Genomic DNA, 22533 nt, shown 5'->3' on the forward strand with positions numbered 1-22533 from the left:
TGTCTATAGGTAACAGTATACTTTATATACTTCCTGTCCTTCGGAGGTTTCACTTCGTGTATCTTGAAGGATTTTCCGTATCAGTGCACAGAGAGATACATTCTGCTTTTCTATAGTTCATAGAATTGGTATGAAGGTACCATGATTTTGTTATTGATTTTAATTATCACTTTTTAATTGTAAATAGATGTGAATACATTCTCTTTTTAAAAAAATAAATATTACTAAGGATAGGATTCTTTTACACACACATGGAAACTTGTTTTTCCAGTTTTTTTAAATAATTATTTTAATATATGTTTTTAGTTGTTGATGGACCTTCATTTTATTCACTTATTTATATGTGGTACTGAGAATCGAATCCAGTACCTCCCACATGCTAGGCCAGCGCTCTGCCACTGAGCCACAACCCCAGCCCTGTTTTTCCAATTTGACTGCCCCAAGCCATGTCCCTCCCCTGCTTAAGATGTAGCCAGTGTACATTCTTCCTAATTTTTTTCCCTGGAGTTACATACATATATATTTCACCATGGAAAACATCATGGGCTTTTTTAACTTTATTTTGGTGCTGGGGATTGAACCCAGGGCTTCACACCTGCCAAGCCTGCACTTTACCCTTGAGCTACACGGCCAATCCCCAACAAACACGTATTTGAACCTGTGTGTAACTCTACGTATCTATGTACATCTTGCCTTTTTCCTTATGCATTAAACCTTGGAGCTCTAGCCATGCATATGTTCACAAACTTGGCTGATTATTTTTGTCCATTGCTTGGCATTTCATGGCAGGGCTACACCCCAGTCTAATCTGGCCATTCCCCTATTATTGGACCTGTAGGTTGTTTCTCAGTTCTTTTGCTATGACAGTGGTGTTGCAGCGAGTATCCTTGGCCATTCCCCTTGTGTGCATGTGCCAATGTTTCCTTGCAAAAAAACAGAGGGAAAGCAGAATTTATAGATCAATGGCACAGTACGTTTTTTATTATAATTTTTATGATTTTTTTTAATTTTTATTTTTACAGACTGCATTTTGATTTATTGTACACAAATGGGGTACAACTTTCATTTCTATGGTTGTACACAATGTAGATTCACACCATTCATGTACTCATACATATACATAGAGTAATAATGTCAGTCTCAGTCTACTATCTTTCCTTCCCTTCCCCCTCCCACCCCATTTTCCTTTACACCATCCAAAGTTCCTCCATTCTTCTCAGAGAAAACACTCAGCCTTTGTTTTTTTGGGCTTGGCCTATTTCACTTAGCATGGTATTCTCCAACTCCATCCATTTACCAGCAAATGCCATAATTTTTTTCTTCATTATGGCTAATATTTCATTGTGTATACCACAGTTTCTTTTGCCATTCATCAATTGAAGGGCATCTAGGTTGGTTCCACCATCTAGCTATTGTGAATTGTGCAGCTATAAACATTGATGTGACTGCATCACTGTAGTATGCTGATTTTAATCCTATGGGTATAAACCAAGGAGTGGGATAGCTGGGTCAAATGGTAGGTCCATTCCAAGCTTTCTGAGTAATCTCCATACTGCTTTCCAGAGTGGCTGCACCAATTTGCAACTCCACCAGCAATGTATGAGTGTGCCTTTTCCCCCACATCCATGCCAACACTTATTATTGCTTGTGTTCTTGATAATAGCCATTCTAATTCGAGTTAGATGAAGTCTTAGGGTAGTTTTGATTTGCATTACTCTAATTACTAGGGATGATGAGCACTTTTTATATATTTGTTAATCATCTATATATCTTCTTCTGTGAAGCATGCCCAGTTCCTTAGCCCATTTATTGATTGGGTTCTTTGTATTTTTGGTGTAAAGTTTTTTAAGTTCTTTGTAAATTTTGGAGATTAGTGCTCTGTCTGAAGTGTGGAAAAGATTTTCTCCCACTCTGTAGGCTCTCTTTTTCACATTATTGATTATTTCCTTTGCTGAGAAAAAGCTTTTTAGTTTGAATCCATCCCATTTATTGATTCTTGCTTTTATCTCTTGTGCTCTAGGGGTCTTGTTAAGGACATCTGGTCCTAAGCCAACATGATGGAGAGTCAGGCCTACTTTTTCTTCTATTTGGTGAAGAGTCTCAGGTCTAATTCCTAGATCCTTGATCCATTTTGAGTTGAGTTTTGTACAGGGTGAGAGACATGCATTTAATTTCATTCTACTACATATGGATTTCCAGTTTTGCCAGCACCATTTGTTGAAGAGGCTGTCTTTTCTCTATTGTATGTTTTTGGCACCTTTGCCTAGTATGAGATAACTGTACTTATGTGGGTCTGCCTCTGTGTCTTCTATTCCGAATGGTAGGGTACATTTAAATGTATTGCCAAATTGCCCTCCAAAGTGGTTGTAAACGTTGATGTTCCCAATAGCAATACATTAGAAGCCCAATCCCTCTGCACGCTTGCTAACATCGATGTTATCAGCAGTCTTGATTTTTACTGATATGATAGATGAGAAGAAAAAGGGAATTTGTGGTTGCTTTAATTTTTATTATCTTATAATTAGTGAGGTTGAATAACTCTTATATGATCATTGCCCTGAATCTGCATTTAACAAGTTCTCTAGCTGATTCCTCTGCACATTAAAGTTTGAGAAGCATTAAAAGGCTTTGCCTTTTAATGAGGTCCCCCAGGTGATCTGTGTTCACCTTTAACTTTGAGACGTTCTGGAACCAGAATCTGCATTTTAGCAAGAACTCCAGATGATTCTTCTGCACTGGAAGTTTGAGAAGTGCCATGTATACGTATGGAATAGCTGGTAATGCTCAGCATTTGTGTTGGGTTAACCTTTTCAGACAGGTGAAAACAGTATTTCGGTTTAACTTCACATTCATTAATCTTAAATGAGCCTGATTTGCTGTTGTTTGGTTTTGGCACCAGGGATTGAATCCAGGGACATTTAACCACTGAACCACATCCCCGGCCCTATTTTGGATTTTATTTAGAGACCGGGTCTCACTGAGTTGCTCAGGGCCTTACTAAGTTATGGAGGCTGGCTTTGAACTCACGATCCTCCTGCCTCTGCCTCTGGAGCCACCATGGCCAGCTTGAATTTGTTTTTACTGTGCCATGTTTCTGTTCCCTGGGAACTCTCTGAATCTCCTTGCTTTGCTTCAAAGACAACAGTGGGTTCTCCTGTAGCATTTTTGCTGTGGCCATCCTCTGGCCCAGGAATGCTGTCTCCCTGGTTCTTCCCATGGCCAGCTGTCACATTCATGTTGGAGCTCAAAAGTCACTACTAGCCAAACTCAGGACCCCTCGCCACCCTCTCTCTCTCAGTCACATCACTCCTTACTCTTCTGATCCCAGACCCACCACTATCTGATGCGAACTTGTGCGTGCGTTGGCGGGTTACTCCTGACCACCCCGCTGGGCCCTGTCTTGGACATCACCTTGTCCCCCGCACTTAGAACCAAGCTAGGCAACAGTGTGGGCTCAAAACTTGTGATTAGATAAATACCTGAATTCCCGATAGATTAGTGATGAGGAAATAGAAGCTGCTCCTGTCCATCTTGATGGCCCTTTAGGGAGTCATTGTTACCTGGATAAATACTGATTTGTTCATTGCTAAATCCATAGTGGAGAGCAGCATTAGTAACAGCAAAGACCAGTGAGGTGGCTCAGGAGAACAGGACCCAGGCAGGGAGCTCCTGCCCAGGAGGCCTCCATATCATGTGCTTTTATCCACATCTGTCCCTTTAAGAAAGAAAGCTTTGCTCATTTAATATATGAATTGGAGCTGGTAGGAAAGCAGGAGAACTCTGTGACTCACCACGTGCTTGTTTGTTTCAAATTTATTTCCATGTAAAAGGGAATATCTGTGCCTCGTTAAGGGGAACGACCAATTATAGATGAGTGTTGGCTATTATGATAGATGACTATAATCCTTACCCTATTATTATAAACAATTAACAGAATTATTAGCAGAGTACTGCCTAACAGACAGTATTCTGTGCATCCTATGTGTCTAAATCCCCTAGTGGAGTGACATAGCCATTCCACTAAGGAAAAAATGGGGCACAGGGCAGTTTTATTAGAGGATCCCACAGCAGGGAAGTAACAAGATTCTTGTTTTGTTCTGGGGATCAAATCCAAGACCAAGACCTTGAGCTTGTTCTTGCACTGAGCATACCCCCAACCCTAGACAGCCAGATTCAAACCCAGGCAGCTTCCTGTCCGCATTTAGTTCCTACATTGTGCTGCCTCTGGGATCTTTATGATGCTTTCTAAAGAGATGCAGAGTGGCCAGGAGACGCTTGTATAATTCAGAGGTGCATCATTTATCCCTTGGCAAAATACCTAAGAGTTATGGAAGTTAGAGATTCTCCATTTTTCTTTTACAAAGTGATAAGGATTGAGAATGTATTAACTTTCTCCGTGAAGGAAGCAGGCTACCTGGCAGTCATTTTTTTTTTTTTTTAATTGGGATAAAGGCTTTCTATTAAGAATGGGGATGTTGGGCACACGGTGGTGCACGCCTATAACCCCAGTGGCTTGGGAGGCTGAGGTAGGATAATCACAAATTCAAAGCCAGCCTCAGCAGAAGTGAGGCACTAAGCAACTCAGTGAGACCCTGTTTCTAAATAAAATACAAAATAGGCTGGGGATGTGGCTCAGTGTGCAGTGCCCCTGAGTTCAATCCCCAGTACCCCACTCCCCAAAAAAGAATGGGGAAGTAACTTGATTTCCACGGAATCTTCCTGTAGAGAAAGAATTTTGAGGGGTGGGGCGATTCCCTTGATGTGTGACGTTGTTGCTGTAACAAGGCGAAGTCGTGGTCTGTGAAAGCCGCCCTCTGCATTTTTAAACTTAGCAACAGAATTTCCTAGTCTGTTCAACTCTTCTCAAAAAAAAAAAAAAAAGTTTACGTGGGTTCGAAGGCCACTTGATAAAGATATAGTGACTGACACACCCTCTTCAGTTCAATTTGCAGAATCCTTATCAAGATGAAAATTTATCAACTAGATTCCAACTAAATGGATAGGCGACTTGTATAATTGTCAAATGGGATTGAAAGGGGAAAGTCATGACGTATTAAGCATAATATATTTTGCTTTCATCTAGATCTGTATAGCTATAATTCATACATATTTTTTCATGATTTTTCAATTATAATACTTAAAATCAAGCCATTAAAACTAAACATATTAATAAACTTAAGACTGGAACTTTGAATCCTTTCAAAAATAAAACCAGTCAATTCTTGCCACTATATTGGTGGGAAATGTTACTTGTTTTTTGTTGAAATAATACGTTCAGGGAAAATGCAAACTGAGGTAAGATACCATTTTTATCAATACAATTAGCAAAATGAAGACTTTATAACGAAGACATTTTCCTTTATGGGGAAGAACGTGGCTGCACATTCTCTTACCCCTTGCTGGGGACATGTAAATTGGCGCAATCACCTTGGCATTCTCTCTTATACCACTCTAAAGTACACATTCACTCAAGAGAAAGCATGACAGTTTTCACAAAGCTCATGGGTCATAGCAGTACTGTGTGCAGTGGCCAAGACCTGGCATAGACCCAAGTGTCCATCAACACAACAGGAGAGTTGATAAACTGTGGTTTTTCACACAATGAAATATTACATATCCGTCAAAACGGATGAACAATGACAGCAATTTGTATGATGTTAGTAAATAATAGCAAGTTGGGGAAAAAGTAATTCCTGGAAGATTACATACCCTTTTTATGATGTTAAAATCATATACATTTTTATGTTTTTTTAATACTCCCAGAGCCAGGAAGCTCCAATAAACATTTTTATGACTTTATTTTTTTATGTGATGCTGAGGATCGAACCCAGTGCCTCACACCTGCTAAGCAAGCACTCTACCACTGAGCCACAACCCCAGCCCCAAAATGACATATATTTTTAGAAATACATACAGGTATAATAAAACTTGCTCAAGAGAGAAGGCAAAGGAATGGAGAGTATGGTTCCACTTGATGGTTATCAAATGGGGGAGAGAGAGAGGAGGGAACACAGGTATAGTTTGAGGTTAAGGTACTAAATTATAGGCAGGGATAATTTCCCCTGGTACTTATATCACAATAAACAAACAGCACACAAGCAACCAGGCAGATTAGATGGGCAATAGTGCAGTAGTGCTCATGTGTCTTGTACCAGGGATGGATTGTGTGCCGCCAGAGGTGAAGTATGCCCACCCACAGTAGACGCGCCCACGTGCACACACACCTGGCAGAATAAAGGAGTGTGGAGCTCCCCTCCTCTGCCCGGGTGCAACACACACACACACCAGCTTCCCCGGAGGCAGTCACTGTTCCCAGTTTATCCAGACTCGCCAGGCATTTTCAGGAGCCACCATAAACAGGAGTACACGTGTGTTCTCAAATGTGTGCAGATGTGGGTAGCTACACACACATCCCCCAAAGAAACTGCAAGTCGCTTTTATAAGTCTTGGGGATCTAACTTGGAATGACTTCACCCAGCATTACACAAACATTCCTAAGTTGATTCACAACTTGAAAATCAAGGGGAACTTTGAGGAAAACAACTCGGCTTTTGAGAAATGTAAAAATGCACTTCTCCCAGGCCCTGCATGGGGGTCGCCAACATAGCCTGTGTAATAGAAGGCCTGTTACAGACGCCCTTGAACCCACAGGGCCTGCAGCCGCCTCTCTCGGCCTCGCCTGCACCGATTTTAAAATCCCAATCTCCGGGCCCTAACCCACGAATTCGGAGCTGAACCTGGATGGGTCTTTAACCACAGGGTCCCCACGTGATTCTCAGGTTCGGGCAAGCTTGGGGCGCAGCCCCGTCTTAAGTAACTCCCCGATTTGAAGAAAGTAAACACCTGAGGGATGTAGGTGGCTTTCTCGCTTCTTGTTGGATGTCGTTCATGTGGTGCAAGGAGGGGTCCCCCTCGGGTCTCCTCAAGGTCCCAGCTAGTCTGAGCATGAACGCCCATTAGCCTAAACCCCCGAGGACCGCGCCTCGTCACCTGCCGGGCGGGGCCGGCGCCCTGGGCCTCAGATGCTTCTCCTGTGTGGTCCCAGGCCGGGTGCGCCAGGGTCCCGGGATAGGGCTGGCGGGGGGCGGCGTGTGGGGAGGGAGAACAACTGAGTCCCGGCCTCCGCCGCCTGAACCCTGAACTTGAGGAAGCTGCATTTTAACTGGCTTCTCCGGGAACCGTTCGCCCTGCATTCGGAGACACTCCGGCCTCCTTTAAATGCTGTACTCGACTCCGCAGCCGGGAAGCACTAGGGGACGTCGTTCTTCGCAACCTTGGCGGCGCATCAGAATAACCCAGGGAGCTTTTTTAAAAAATATACCAACGCCGGGTCCCAGCGCAGACCAATTAAGCGCGAATGTAAAAGCAGGGCCCGCGCAGCGGCGGCGGCCACGACGTCACCTGGGAGCTCGTTAGAAATACAGAAGCTCGGGCCCCACCCCAGACCCACTGAGTCAGAATCTGCATTTTAACGAGCTCCCCAGCGACCCGCGCGCACATTAAAGTTGGAGGAGAGCTGCGCTTCTGAAATTTTAATGGGCAAACGAATCACCTGGGATCTCGTTAAAATGCAGACGTGGTTGCTCAAACTTTAATGTGCATGCGAATCACCTGGGGATCTTGTTAAAATGCAGATTCTGATTCGGCGGGGCTGGGCGGAGCCCGAGAGTCTGCATTTCTAACGAGCTCTCAGGTGGTGCGGGCTGCCCGGCGCGGACCCCGAGTCCGCGGGACCCCTGCGGTCTTGGCTCCCGGCCAATCAGCCGTCAAGACTGGTGCGAAGTCTCCCCGCCCGGCCGATGAGCAGAACTGCCGGGACGTGCGCCTTCCGGCTGAGCTGGGGGTCATTTCCGAAGTCCGGGAATTCGCCGTGGGAAGTGGGCCACTCGTGGAGACCCGCCGGGCGCCTGGCCCTCGCGCCATGTCGCGCCGCAAGCAGGCCAAGCCCCAGCACCTCAACTCCGAGGAGCCGCAGGCTGCGCGCCAGGGGTTCGCCGAGGTGGCCCCGCAGGTGGCGGAGGAGCAGGGTGAGTAGGGACGCTCCGACGTCCTTGGAACCCGGTCGGGACGAGCTCTGGGCAGGGGGCGTGGAATTGCGAAGTGAGCTTCTAAGGGTTTCCCTGGGCCTCGGACCTGGGCGCGCCCGCCCCGGCCTTTGTGAATGACACCCCTTGTAAATGACACTCTTGGAAGGTGACGGCTCCTCCCTGTGCTGATTCCTCCAGCCACTCCCCGCAAGCGCGGCTAAACGCCGGTTCGCGTCCCAAACACGCTGGAAGGACGCCGAGACCCCCTTGGAGGCCGTCTTTGGGGTGCACGGGCTCCGGAGTCCCCCACTTCCTTAACACGTGGGCCGCGCGCCCGAAGGTGCACAGTCCCGGACTTTGCCCAGGGGTGGCTGTGGTACTCCCATCGGGGGCCAGACCTGGGACTAGACACGAGGGAGGAACAAACAATGAACGGGACGAAATTCAGCCTTCCTGCTGCTGGTGCTCCAGTGGAGACCAGAGTGGACACGGGGATTAACCGGTGAAGCGCCCAGTGTCTTAAGAGATCGGCACTGGGAAATCGTGACGAAGCCGAGAAGGGGAGTGGCGGTGGTGGGGAGCATTTCCAATGCGTTGGTCCTGGGAAGCTCTCGCCGATGGGGCGCCTTCGAGGGGACCCGAAGACTGTGCGCAGGCGGTGGAGACAGCGGGGCAGAGCGGTCCCCGCGAGGGAAGGGCAGGCCCGGAGCTTCTGCGAGGCTGGAGGCTGGAGGCTGGAGCCTGGCGGTCAGGGGAGGTCCGAGACCTGATGGGGGCGCGGCCAGGACTGTGCTTCCTACTCGGAGTGATGCCGGACAGTGATAGGGTCGGACCTAACGGGCCCATCCTGGCTGCCACGTGGACTCCTGGCAGAGAGGGCTGGGACGTGGCTGGGGGACTCCCGGCCACTCTAAGCCGGCAGAGCAGCATGTCTCCCCACCCCCGACCCCGGTGATCACAGGATCCTCTTCCTGGGAAGGGCCTGCAGGAGAGGAGCTTTAAGTCGCCAGATTCCGCCGTCACCCTCAGGCACACGCCTCCCGGCCCATCGGAATCTCTGGGGGCGGGGTAGGGGGGGTGTCCGCGCTTCCCCTTCTGATGATCTTGCGCTGGGGCCTCTCTCTGCCTTCCCCTTTCCCTAAGTAAGGGGCTGGGGAGAGGAATTCGCCCTGGACCTTGTCCTCTTCTCCCCTGCGGTTTCCCTGCGGAAAGTGGCGGGCCGAGGGTTGGCCCGCCCTCGGAGGAGGCTCACACCTCCAGCCGTGCTGGCGCCCGTTATCTTCACCAGCCTGCAGGACTCCGGGTGGCATGGGCTGTGACCACACCTTCCCGAGCAAGTGGAGGGAAGTACTTTGAGACTCTTCTAAAGTAATAGTTGGCATTTTGGAAAAATAAATCTTGCCTTAAGCAAAGTACGTGGGGACCAGTGAGTCCAAGAGCCTGTTGGTTGGCACTGTAGGGCCCTGGAGTGGGAGGCAGGGCTCCTGCTGAACCCCTGCATAGAGGCGGGGTGGGAGGTTCTGGAATATTGACTCTTTGCTGGGAGTGATTATGGAACAGAACTGCTGAATTAGCTGGCCTGGAGCTCAAAGTCGGTGTGCTGAGCTACTTTTTATTTCCAGGAACAGTCCTGGTTCCCGGGGTGTAAGAAGGGCCGGGTGTGTTCTGATCAATTCTAGGCGCCCCCCCCCCGCCCCGCCCCGCCCCCCCCCCCCCCCCCCGCAGGAACAGGGCTGTCACCCAGGCCTGCCTAGTTAGTGGGCCTGGCCCCAGGCTGGGCTGCGTTTTATCTGCACATCTTGGGTCTCTGACACTGAACAAAGGGCGAGCCTTTTTATTAAGGTCCAGCTACTCTTGAGTTCCAAGGCCACTTGCAAGTTAAGGAGCTTTTGAAGGAGAATGTAGCGGGAAAGGGTACTTTTCCCATCACCACCAGTGAAAATGGAATAATGAACAGGAAAACAAGCAGACAGCGACTTACCACTTGGGCTGGGGGTGGAACCAGGGCCTGGTCCGGGTCAGGCAGGCCCTCTGGTGTCTGTCAGTCATGGGCACCCCCACTCCCAAGCTCCAAGGGTCTCTCGCCCAGCTGTGCCTCTCTCAGGAGAGTGGGCTTCTACCTGCTTCGGATTCCTAGGTGTGCAAAGGTGGAGGCCCCTCTGGCCTCCCCATCAGAGGCCCTCCTGGGTGTCTTTAGTGTTGGATGCAGTCCCAGGGGCTCTACAGACCTGTCAGAATTCTTTTGCTTCTTTTCGTTTTCATTAGGAATGTGCATTTTCCTCCCCCTGAGAGTTCAGTAGCTCTTAAGTGTACGTCAGTGAATGAAACTCGTATTTATACTGTGCTGACCACGCACCACGTACAGGTACTAACCACTGATCTTCATCTGAGACCAAGAGATAGGAGCCGTACTCTCCATTACAGATGTGGAAACCAGGAACAGGGAGGTTCAGTAACTTACCCAGGGCCACACAACAAATACACGGTGGAACTGACATCTGTAACTCACCAGCTGGCGTCCCAAACGGTTCCCTAAACCACCTTTTACAACACAACACGTTATTTAGGTTTGTCTCCAGTCTAACTTGACTTTGTGGAACTGGAAATCCTCAAGAGTTTAATGGTTTTCTTCTTATGCGAATTGCTGGATAGCACAAGATTGTGTTGGTGCCCTCCCTGGAAGGGCACAGAGATGCGCTGCAGGTGGGGCAGTGTGGGTTCTGATCAGCTGGAATCCTCCTGGGAACTTGATAGAAATAAAAAAATTACTAGGTCTACTCTAGACTACTGAATCAGGAGCTCTAGAGGTGGGGCCCAAACCACCTGGGTCTTAACAAGCCCTCTAGGTGATTCTGATGCACACTTACATTTGAGAACCACCGGCTGCAGTGAGATATTTCACACACGGCATGAGTGTGTGCGTGTGCACGTGCAGATTGCCGAAATTTATTAAATTGGAAAAGATGTTTGGGCTGGGGCTGTAGCTCAGTTGTAGAGTGTTTGCCTCTCGTGTGGGAGGCCCTGGGTTCAATCCTCAGCACCACATAAAAATAATACCGTGGGGCTGGGGAGATAGCTCAGTCGGTAGAGTGCTTGCCATGCAAGCACAAGCACAAGGCCCTGAGTTCGATCCCCAGCACCACAAAAAAAATAAATAATAATGCTGTGTCCATATACCACTAAAAAATATTTTTTAAAAAGATGCCTTTCAGAGGTCCCCAGCTGCATGCTCCTTACTGTCACCAAAGTCCTAGACATCTTCAGGGTAACAGCTGGTCCACCTGTGCCCCTCAGAACACAAATCCTTGATCCTTTGCTAAAAACTTGCTCCATGCATGTCACCCTTTTTATGCCTTTATTTTAAAAGTCTCCAAAATCTACACCAAGGAAGTCACCCATGCATAAAACGGCGTCATTAGTAACTAGAAGAGAACATGGGAAATTGCGTTGAAATGCTAAATGTCATTAAATCCATGGTCGACACAGGGTTCCTCGATGCTTCTCAAATCTCGCATACAAGTCTCCTAGGGACACAGCGAGGGTGCAGCCTGGTGGCGTGGGACCTGAGGTTCTGCAGTATTTTGTTTTTTTAGATACACATGACAGTGGAGTGTAAGGTTTGTATACTTAACTAGCTCCCGGGTGGCTCTTCGGGCACCTCCCTTTGGGGAGCAAGGGCTTGGGGTACTGTGACAGAATCACTCAAGGAGTACCTTTAAAAATTCAGATTTCCGGGATCCGCCCTGACTCTCTCCAACTCCACCTCCAAGTCTTTGAGTCTAGGATAAGGCCTCTGGCAGTGATACTACCACAGGGGTCACCAACATGAGACCGGTCAGCACTGTTGACATGTGGGCCACTTCTTGGTAGGGGCTGTCCTACACATTGTAGGTCCAGCATCCCTGCCTCTACCCATAATCAAAATTGCATGCACACAGATCACAACACTTAAGCGTGTCCCCTGGCACTGCCAAAAGGCCCTCATTTGAGAGCCAGTGAACTCTATCACTTTTCAGACCTTTGTTATGGGATTTCAGCTATCCAGCTGCTTGGACGTGACATCCATGACTACTCACTTTGGCATCTGAAGCCATGTACCTGTGAGCATTTACTCAGTACATTCCGAGAATGGACATCCTTCATCTCCTCAAACTGCAACACTCAGGGATATAAATCACCACTTGCTACAGGTGACTAAACTGAGGCTCAGGTTAAGTAACTTGCCAGTGATCACACAGCTAGCATGCAGCTGAACAAACCATCTTCCTAAGACCGAAATCCACGCTGGCGTGCTTTTGCTTTCTAATGGTAAGGCTCTCGTTGAAGATACACTCCACCTTTTATTATAATCTGGAGCCAAAAGTTCTCAGACCTTGGCCTGTAATTCATAAACTGATCAATATCTCTTCCGGGTTTTGTTTTTCAAAATCTCACCTTGACAGCAATCCCCTTGGATTTCGGTCTATTTGGAGATAAATCCCTCTCAGGTTATTTAGGAGCTCTTAGTCTTTTAGAAATTCTTACGTTTACAAGTGAGATTGACCCACATGAAGTTATCTGACCATTTTGCAGGTAAGGATGTTGATTTCACTTGGTTGAGTAGTAGTACAGAATAATTGCACGAACTGACACGCCATTCCTCGGCTTCCACAGGCAACTGTACATGGGGCCAGGGTGTGGCTAGTGGCAGAGCGCTAACCTAGCAGGCCCAAAGTCCTGGGTTCAATCCCCCACTCCACCACCACCCACCAAAATTTTAAAAAAAAAATCTTAAATAAGCAGCAACAATTCACTACACATGGCCGATGTCATCCCCACTGCACCACCCTGAATAATTCATACCACTGGAACATGTTAACATCGCCCCATGAGAATGTGTTAAACCCATTTCGTCCTCACACCCCCAGAATCTCCAACTCTGTCGCGCTTCCAGGGAGTCTGCACACTCGCTGTCTTAAGTGGATCTTACGGTGTGTTTAAATCAAGACCCAATAAGGCCCTAAGACTTCAGATCCTCATCTTGAGTCCTTCCATCTCTGGTTTCAGCTCTTCATTTTCCTTCAAGTCGTTTGTTGATATAACTGGTTTTTGCTGGAGAGCAAATGATCCTCAAATCGAGGTCTGTGGCCTGCTAACGAACTGAAACAAAACCTGTCGGAACCAAGTGTGATGGTCGCCCCAGCCAGGAGGCTGAGGCAGGAGGATGGCAAGTGCCAGGCCCCTTCCTGGAATATAAAAGGGATCCTGGGGGAAAGTATCAAATCGGGTGGAAGCAGTTAAAACTAGTCCTTGACATCACCAGGGCCTCCAGCTTCCATTCATATCCAACAATAGCGTTTGGACTTTTCTGTCATTTTTCTTGTATTCATGTCATGTTGAACAAAAGTATCAGCCTGTGATAAATTGGGAATTGTTTTTAAAAACCAGGACTGTGTGTTACTTGTGATGTGCTTAAGTGATTTGTAGCTGGGATTGTGCCACAGGTGTTAGTGCCTCTGTCACCTGGGTTTCTAGGAATTGGTAGTTAAAGATTTCTGCAAGACTAGTTAGAATGTACATAGCTTCCAATTTTTAAAATGCTTGTGGGAAGCCAGGCAAAGTGGTATGCACCTGTAATCCCAGTGACTCAGGAGGCTGAGGCAGGAGGATTAGAAATCTGAGGCCAGTCTTAGAAACTTAGTGAGACCCTACGCAACTTAATCTCAAAGTTTAAAAAAAAAGGTGGGGGGGGGGGCTAGAGATGTGGCTCAGTGGTGAAGCACCCCTGGGTTCAGCCTCTAGTACCACACACACACACAAAAAAAAAAAAAAAAAAAATGGGGTGGGGGGGCAGGGAGCCAGGCACACACCTGTAATCCCAGAGACACAGGGAGGCTGAGACAGGAGGATCGAGAATTCAAAGCCAGCCTCAGCAAAAGGGAAGTGCTAAGCAACTTAGTGAGACCTTGTCTCTAAATAAAATACAAAATGGGGCTGGGGATGTGGCTTAATGGTCCAGTGCCCAGGAGTTCAATTCCCAGTACCCACCTCCCCCACCCCTCATCCCCCCTCAAAAAAAACCTTTTGGGGAAAACGGGTAAAGGTGCGATAAGCCACACCTACCACCTCAGACCCGCCTTGGTGATTGTGGTTGAGAAACTAAGTGAAGCTTCATACCCTAATTTCAGCTTTAGAACTGGACAATGATGTTCCAAAGCCAGCCAACCTCCCTGCTGAAGGCAGCGACACCCAGAAGCCTCCCGCCATCGCGCCTCCCTCAGAGTCAAGGGAACAAACGGCCACCCTCGGAGAGAGGACGTTCAACTGCTGCTACCCAGGTAGAGTACAGGGCGCAGGGAGCTCCTTCTCGGTGCCGGGCATGCGCACTCCGTGGGAACGTGCACACGCCCGCCTCCTCCCACGACGTGGGAGGATCTGCAGCCACTCCTAGCCTTCTGCGGGTGCTCCAGGAGTCCCGTGGAGTCCAGAGCACATTGTACCCGACAGCACGTCGGATTCATAGTAGCTTCTATTCTGAGGTTGCAGGTGATGCCCCTTAACTTAGGGCCATGTCTAGATGAATCCATTGAAACGATCCTAAGTCAAAACTGCCTAACTGACCAACTGTCAGAACACTCGCCTTAGCCAAGTCGGGGCACGTAGCCTGTTTTATAACGAGCAGTCATGGCTCATGTCACGTACTGAATACTAGACTGAAAGGAAAACGCTTTCGCTCCACCATCAAGTTCAAAATCACGGGTCAGACCGTTGTAGGTTGGGACTGTGTGTTTAAGTCACTGTCTTCCCTTCTAGGGTGCCACTTCAAAACTGTTCATGGCATGAAAGACCTGGACCGTCATCTAAGAATCCACACAGGTGGGTGCCCCCGCGCGTGTTCAGTCCTTCAGTAAGAAAGTTGGCCGTGGACACGAGCGGGTGGAGGGTACCAGGACTCGGCAAATGGTAGCTTCTTAGAGGTAGTCGCCACGTGGACTCTGCAGCCTCATCAGGGACTTTTACAAACTGCCGAATTCAAATCCATTGGTCTGTTTTGCATCTTGACTCTCGCCCATGCTGTTTTGTCTGTCACAACCACACATCAGTCATTTGGAAGAGACTGGGTTAGCAGTCTTTGTAATTCCTCCAAACATTGACCCATTTCATTATACCACAGGGAAAACTCACTTGTCAATGACTTCTCAGAAAATCTAAGTGCAGGTTGAGTATCCTTTATCCAAACTGCTTGGGACAGAGATAGTTTAGATTTTGGAGGGTTTTTTTTTGTTTTTGTTTTGTTTTGTTTTGTTTTAAGATATCAGTTATTTGCAGAGACTTTACCAGTTGAGCATCCCTGATGGGAAAATTCAAAATACTCTGAGCTCCAAAACTTTTGGAGGAGCCTCATGGTGAATTAGGGGTGCCCCTCAGGTAGGGAAAAGCTGGGCGCCCAGGCGGCAGACTGTCTCCTGGAGTCCTGTCGCTGGAGAGCCCAGGGTCATCATGGCACTCTGATAACGGGGTCACTTGGTCCTTTTTTAAGAACATCTGCCAAATGCCAAATATGAAAAACACTGAATAAAAAACACAGCTCGTCAGTTGCTCTTTCATCAAAACGGTGGGATGTGGAAAGCACTAATGCGGCTACAGTGTGACCGTCGCACGGCTGTGTCCCCGAGACCCCTGGGGAACTTGGGGTCGCAGCAGCAGTGCCTTCTGCTTCCGGTGCCACGGTGCAGAGCCGTAGGCGGGCTCACTGGGGGCCATCAGATCTGTTGTTACTGCTTCCTGGCTGCCCTCCAAGTGGGCCCCTCTCTCTTCCTGGGGGCGTGTGGCTGTGGCCAGTAGAGCAGGTGCCACCGCCTGATGCAGGGAAGACTCCAGCGGGCCTGCTCTGGTGTCAGCACACGTCAACAATGACAAACCGTGATAGTCTGAAAACACGCTGACCACGGCCAGTCTCCAGCTCGCCTCGAGAGCAGTGCGGCAGTTCAACTGCAGGCGCTGGAGAGGGTGCAGAGCCCAGGCAGGTGGCCGAGACGCGTGCCTGCTGCCCACAGGGGGCCCTTCCTAGGCAGGTGGAGGAAGGCTGGCGCCATCCCGCCAGGGAGGTCTTGGAAAGCCAGGCCTTGGCATACATTGGTTCACGTTTTTATTTATTCTAAAGTTAGGTTGGGATTCTAATACCCTAAATGCCAGTTCATCCTGGAGGAAGAAAAGTGAAATAATGTTGAAATACCTGATAGAGATAGGGTACCCAGTAGAAGGGAAGAAGAGCAGAATAAAAATATGCTTTATTCCCGCTGTTTCCCGCGGAAAATCCTGAGGCGAGACGCATTGTGATAACAGGAATTTTTTCTGAATGGAGAATATTAAAACGGCTTACTCTCTCAAGTTCGTATATTCAGAGTATGAGCAAATACATCTGTGTGCATATTCACACACATGGCTTTTATTTTCCAGTTTTTTTTTAATCACTCCAGTAAAGGTGGCTAAATCCTTGTTTGAAGTCACAGTGACAGAGTGAGTTCCTTTTGCCACCTCTGCTTCCGTACCAGCACCCCCCACCTTCCCTGTAATGGAATCTATCTGAGGAAAAGACACATGCCACTAAATTCTTAGGCAACAGCCCATGTACTTTCTAAGAAACTACAGTGCCCTAGAGCTGCAATTCAAGCATGCGATAAACAGGGGCTGGGATAGAGCTCACTGGGGAGCACTTGCCTAGGCCTGAGATCAATCCCCAGCACCTCAAAAAGAAGGTTGGAAACAGGTGTCCATGGGCAAGCTCAGCCCCTAACGAGGGGCATGTCTGGCCATGGGAGAATGGATACGGCCCAGTCAGTAGCCGGTCAGGGTGACTTCGCCTCTCCATTCCAAATGGAGTACGTGAAGCATTAAGGACTGCCGTGTGGTGCACACAGATAGGCAAATAAGCCACAGGAGTAAGACTGACGAAATAGGACTAAATCAAAGCTAAAATGCCCTTTAAAACGTAAACATCCCACAAGAAGACATAATGGGACAGAATGCTCAGAATACATGGTTGTCATGTGATAAAGGCTATGAGCAATGAAGTTCAAGTTCAATGCAGATACCATAGTTCATTCATCAGGCTGGTTGAAATCAGTGAATCACAGAACACCGTATACCACCGTGAATTTACCATTACCACACCCTCCTCCCCTATCTGCCTATTCAGACAGAAAACTGGTTCTATTTAGGGTGAAGACTGGGGTTGGGGGTGTGCCGGCCGAGGGATGTAAAAACTGTCGTGCTGGCAGGTGGCAAAGCTGTTTAGAGTGTCTGTGTGCAGGCTCCAGGCTCCTGGCTGTCAGCCCCACTGCTCTGACGTTCAGGGGGTCCTTGGGGCTGCCTGGGTGGGCCGATGTGTGCAAATGTGGTTTCTTGCCATGGTTACCATGGATTTTGAGTGCCCCTCTGCTGGCCAGCCTACTTAGAAGCTTTATTCCGCCTCTCCTGACTACTTCCATGATCGCAGTGCTTCTGTTTGCTTTAATAACTGCAAGCTCTTGAGCATGTCTTGGATCTAATGTTTATTGGAGCAGCTGAGAATAATGGTCAGGTGGAGCACCCAGATGGCTGGAGAGGTCTGGACATGGGCTTCTCTCCTGACCAGGGCCCTGTACTTTCAGGCCTTGGTGCCCTGTATTCTGTATACTGGAGGGCATCAGCGAAGGAACGAGTCCACCTGAGCCTTCTCGGCTGGTAGCCAGAAAGCTTCCCGACCCTGCCTCCTGCTGGTCTTGGCTTGACTACTTCCATGACCACACCACAACTTGCTTCCGTCTGATTCTTATTTACTGTCCCTTGGGGTTTCTCAGTTTCTCAGTCATCAGCAAATGGCATGCTTTGTTTCCCAGTGTGCTGATTGGGACTTCAGTCAGCATATCCCTGTCTCCAGGCCTTTGGGCAAGAGGAGGAGGCAGCCCGTAGCCCATCCAGGTTCAATCTATGTAGTCATCCTGATGGACAGATGCTTTAAACCTTGCATCCTTGTGTTTGAAGGAGACAAACCACACAAGTGTGAGTTCTGTGACAAGTGCTTCAGCCGGAAAGACAACCTGACCATGCACATGCGGTGCCACACGAGTGTGAAGCCACACAAGTGTCACCTGTGTGACTATGCCGCAGTGGACAGCAGCAGCCTCAAGAAGCACCTGCGGATCCATTCAGATGAGCGGCCATACAAGTGCCAGCTCTGCCCCTACGCCAGCCGCAACTCCAGCCAACTCACCGTCCACCTACGCTCCCACACCGGTAAGTCGCTGGCCCAGAAACCTCGGGACCTTTTCTCTAATTTCTTACCCTTGTACTTAAAACACGAGCAACTCAAATGACTTGGTGGTAGAAGTAAAGGAGTTTGGAGTGTGTGGTTATGTGACTTGTTGAGGTTTTCTTTGCCACAACAACAGCTTTGAGTGAAACAGTCTGACAATCGGTTTTCATAACTTACCTACAGGAACACAGCTCGGGGTGGGCACCCGGTACCACAGCCAAGCAATGAAGGAGACATCTCAAACACCTGATCTGTAAACTGGGTGTTTGGTATTTTGACTTATACTCTGTATGGTTGAACTCAGGAATGTAATTGCAAATCACAAAATTCTAGAAATTTTTCCTTCCCTTCTGTGGGACCCCACTAAAATTCTAACTAAATAGGACCAACCCATTGTGGCACAGAAAATTGAGGGTTTGAAACATTCTTAATGAGGCTCATAATGAGCATTTCTAAAGAATTTATGGATGATGATAAACAGGACTATGCTGACATTTAAAACTGACTAGAGAGAGCTGCATTCCAGTAGACAAATGGAGGCAGCCATGGAGGTGGGAACCAGCCTCTCCAGCTAATGTCTGAATGCCCTGCGAGCTCTGGACTTGGAACTGGCAAGGAGGATAGCCAAGGCCTGTTACCAAACCCAGGCAACCTGCTCAGAAGCAGGTGAAGCTCTTAGGTCTCATCCTTAAACCAGCCTACTCTTCCTAAATATAGTCAGCCAAGGACTGTGAGCCATTTGCAAGAAATGTGTGACATGAAATGTGCCAACTGTAACCAACGATGAATCCCAAAAGTAAGCGTACTTGGGCGATAGAAAAATGTTTGCTTTCTATTTGGTGTCTGCCAACTGGCAGAAATGTTCCATCTAAGCAGCATTCTGTGAAGAGATGGAACAAAGAGACATGAATTAAAACCAAAGCTACTAACTCTAAGGTTAACAGCATTTCCCAGAGATTAGTGAGAGAAATTGGGCTAGAGAACTGAGAATAAGAAACTGTAATTTGGGGCTCTGATGAGGTCTAGGAAGAAAAGAAAATAGAAGTGAGAAAATCAAATGAGCAACAAAAGGAATCCCACAATTGTAATGGACCAGGGAAATGAGAGGGCTCGCAAGAGGTCAGCCAGGCTGAAAGGAGCCGGGAGGGAAGATCCATACCTAGAGAGACTTCAGCAGAATTGCTTCCTAGAGACAGTGCCCTCAAGGTTGAGAAATGATTTTGAACTTAGAATTCTATACCCAGCCAAACTGTCTCATGTATGAGGGTGAAACAAGTAAATATAAGGATTCAAGACTGTACTCTCAGCCACCAAAATAGAAGTTACTAGAAGATACTCTGTAGCAAAAGAAGGGAGAAAACAAAATGTCATGAAATATCTTATGCGTGACTGAGTATAGCTAACTGGGATTGTAGTAAGGAGAGGGATCAGGTTGATGCTTGAACAGAACATTGAGAGAAAATTAAACCAGAAATTCACAAAAAGCATTTTTTTTTTTTTAATCCACATGAAAAGTATACAATTAAGAGACTGGATGACTTTTGATATTATGTGTTTTTTTTTTTTTTTTTCCTCAAAAATGCATAGTCCCAATCAAGAAGCAAGCTAACTATTGGCCAAAAATGAGCATGTAAGGAAAGAACAGTTTAACCTTGATGGTCATTGACACTAGTAATTGGCCCAGGTGTGACTGTGGACCATCTTTGACTCTGACAAATGTCAAATACTCTGTCCTAATTTAAATTACTTGTAGTTTGGTTCCAAAGTTGAAATCTGAAAATGACAGAAGTATGGAAATTCACAGGACAGAATGGAACATTTTTGAGCTTAAATGTAAAAATAAAGCTGCTTTTACAAAGTGAAGCATTAATGGGAAGAGGAGGAGGTATCCTCACAGAACCTCTCACTCGGATGGAACAGGTAAACCCTGTTACCTTTAGCAGCTAACTTGAGAGGGCAGGAGCCACCACCTCCAGCATGCAGGAGGTGACTGACTGGCTAGGATGAGTGACATTCTTATCCTGGCTTATAGTCGTCCAATGACGATTAAAACAACCACCTCCAAAAAGACTGAACAGCCTTAGCAATGCCTCCAGAGAAGGGACGCTAGAGAGGAGGCTATGGCTTTTCCTTGTTTGTCCCTGTCCCTCTTACCACAGTCATGCGTTAACTTTATAAACAAAACTAAATCTGGGGCTGGGGAGATAGCTCAGTCGGTAGAGTGCCTGCCTTGCATGCATAAGACCCTGGGTTCGATCCCCAGCACCACCACAAAAAAAAAAAAAAAAAAAAAAAAAAAAAAAAAAAAACCTAAAAATCTGTAATTAGAAAACTTTTAACTAGTAATGCAAGCCAAATAACTGATTGTAATATAAACACCATGGTCAGGCTGTTCCTAAATCTTAGCTTTACATGGAAAATGTATGTAACCTCTATCTTGCCTTTCTTCCATTTTCAATTCTGAGATGTCAGTTAATGAGTTTAGATCTAAAACTCAACTGTCACCCAGAATAGACTCGGGGGCTGTGAGGCCCACAATCAAATCCCTCTGCTTGAATCCCCTAAGCCTCAGTTGTTCCACCTGTAAGGTGGGTGTAACAGTCTTCTAGGCTCGTGGCAGGGTTAGGTCGGGGTGTGCACGCAGGAAGTGCGTTTTCAGGAAGTTGCCAATAGCTGGAGTTGAAGAGACCCCGTCTCCTAGGTGCGGCCAGGTGTGCGGATGCGTGTTGGGGGAGTTCTGTGTTGCCTGCCTGCTCTAATGGAAACGCACCTTCCGTTGCTAGGGGACACCCCCTTCCAGTGCTGGCTCTGTAGCGCCAAGTTCAAAATCAGCTCGGACTTGAAAAGGCACATGATCGTGCACTCGGGGGAGAAGCCTTTCAAGTGCGAGTTCTGCGACGTCCGCTGCACCATGAAGGCCAACCTCAAGTCCCACATCCGCATCAAGCACACCTTCAAGTGTCTGCACTGTGCCTTCCAGGGCCGGGACCGGGCCCACCTCCTGGAGCACAGCCGGCTGCACCAGGCCGACCACCCCGAGAAGTGTCCCGAGTGCAGCTACTCCTGCTCCAGCGCCGCCGCCCTGCGCGTGCACCGCAGGGTCCACTGCCAAGACCGGCCCTTCAAGTGCGACTTCTGCAGCTTCGACACCAAGCGGCCCAGCAGCCTGGCCAAGCACATCGACAAGGTGCACAGGGATGAGGCCAAGACCGAGAACAGGGCCCCACAGGGCCAGGAGGGGCTCAGAGAGGGCGGCGCCCACCACGTGGCCAAGATCGTGACCCAGAGGGCCTTCCGCTGTGAGACCTGCGGGGCCTCCTTCGTCAGGGACGACTCCTTGAGATGCCATAAAAAGCAGCACAGTGACCAGAGTGAACACAAGAACTCGGACTTGGTCACCTTCCCTCCTGAGGGCGGTGCCTCGGGGCAGCTGGGCCCTCTGGTCTCTGTGGGGCAGCTGGAGGCCCCCCTGGAGCCCAGCCACGACCTCTAGTGCCACCAGGGCGGGCCGTTGGGGATTCCAGGCAGGCCACTGTGGCCATCAGTTCTGGAACTGGCTGTCCTAGCCTCGCAGGTCTCCAGCAGCAGAGGCCGAAGGGACCGTAACATGGGGACATGCGTTGCCAGAGCCACGCCACGGAGACACTCCTTGACACCCTTCGAGAACTGCCTGAGCAACCCGCCTTGGTGGTTCAAAGGTGGGGTCCGCCGAGTCTGCTCCGTCCACTAGACAGGCTTGTTCCTGAGGGATTCTGACTTTAAAACTGATCCGTCACTGACGGAGTTGTCAGGCTCGTTAGAGGACGCAGGAAACTGACTGAACTGAGCCCTGTAGTGGGGAGGGCTCGGAGGAGGACGGGCCGTGCGGAGGGCAGCGGGGCTGGGAAAATTATATTTCTTAACCTGGGTAGTGATGGAAGAGTGTCCGCCTTACACATTTGTGTGGTTTCTTTTATCTGTTTTACAATAAAAAGGCAGACTCGTCTGTAGAATGACAGAAGAGAAACCATTTTGCTTCACATTCCTCTATACGCAGGTGATGGTAGAGGGAGGGCGCCCCCAGCCCCACTCATTCAGTGACGATTGTAAATCACAGGCACGTGGAATTTAGCCTGGCAGTGATGCAAAACGCAGTTTGACCTGGAGGTGGCGCCAAAGATCAAGCTGACGGTAGCACAGCCTGCGGGGTGCGCTGCAGAATTTGAATCACGGAGTTGCGGGGGAGAAAAG

The 22533-nt window shown here is 48.3% G+C and overlaps 1 protein-coding gene across 1 annotated transcript in view; it reads left to right on the forward strand.

The window, feature by feature from the left end:
• The window catches only part of Zfp64 (ZFP64 zinc finger protein), a 79902-nt gene extending 57627 nt beyond the window's left edge, over positions 1-22275 (forward strand). The window contains exons 6-9 of the mRNA XM_047541502.1: positions 14195-14344; positions 14820-14882; positions 18033-18284; positions 21087-22275. Coding sequence (XP_047397458.1) covers positions 14195-14344; positions 14820-14882; positions 18033-18284; positions 21087-21796 — 1175 coding nt within the window. The 3' untranslated portion in view covers positions 21797-22275. The remainder of the gene's footprint in view (positions 1-14194; positions 14345-14819; positions 14883-18032; positions 18285-21086) is intronic.
• The last annotated feature ends 258 nt before the right edge of the window (positions 22276-22533 follow it).

Source organism: Sciurus carolinensis, chromosome 2 (genome assembly GCF_902686445.1).
Source record: "Sciurus carolinensis chromosome 2, mSciCar1.2, whole genome shotgun sequence".
In the NCBI taxonomy this organism is placed as follows: Eukaryota; Metazoa; Chordata; class Mammalia; order Rodentia; family Sciuridae; genus Sciurus; species Sciurus carolinensis.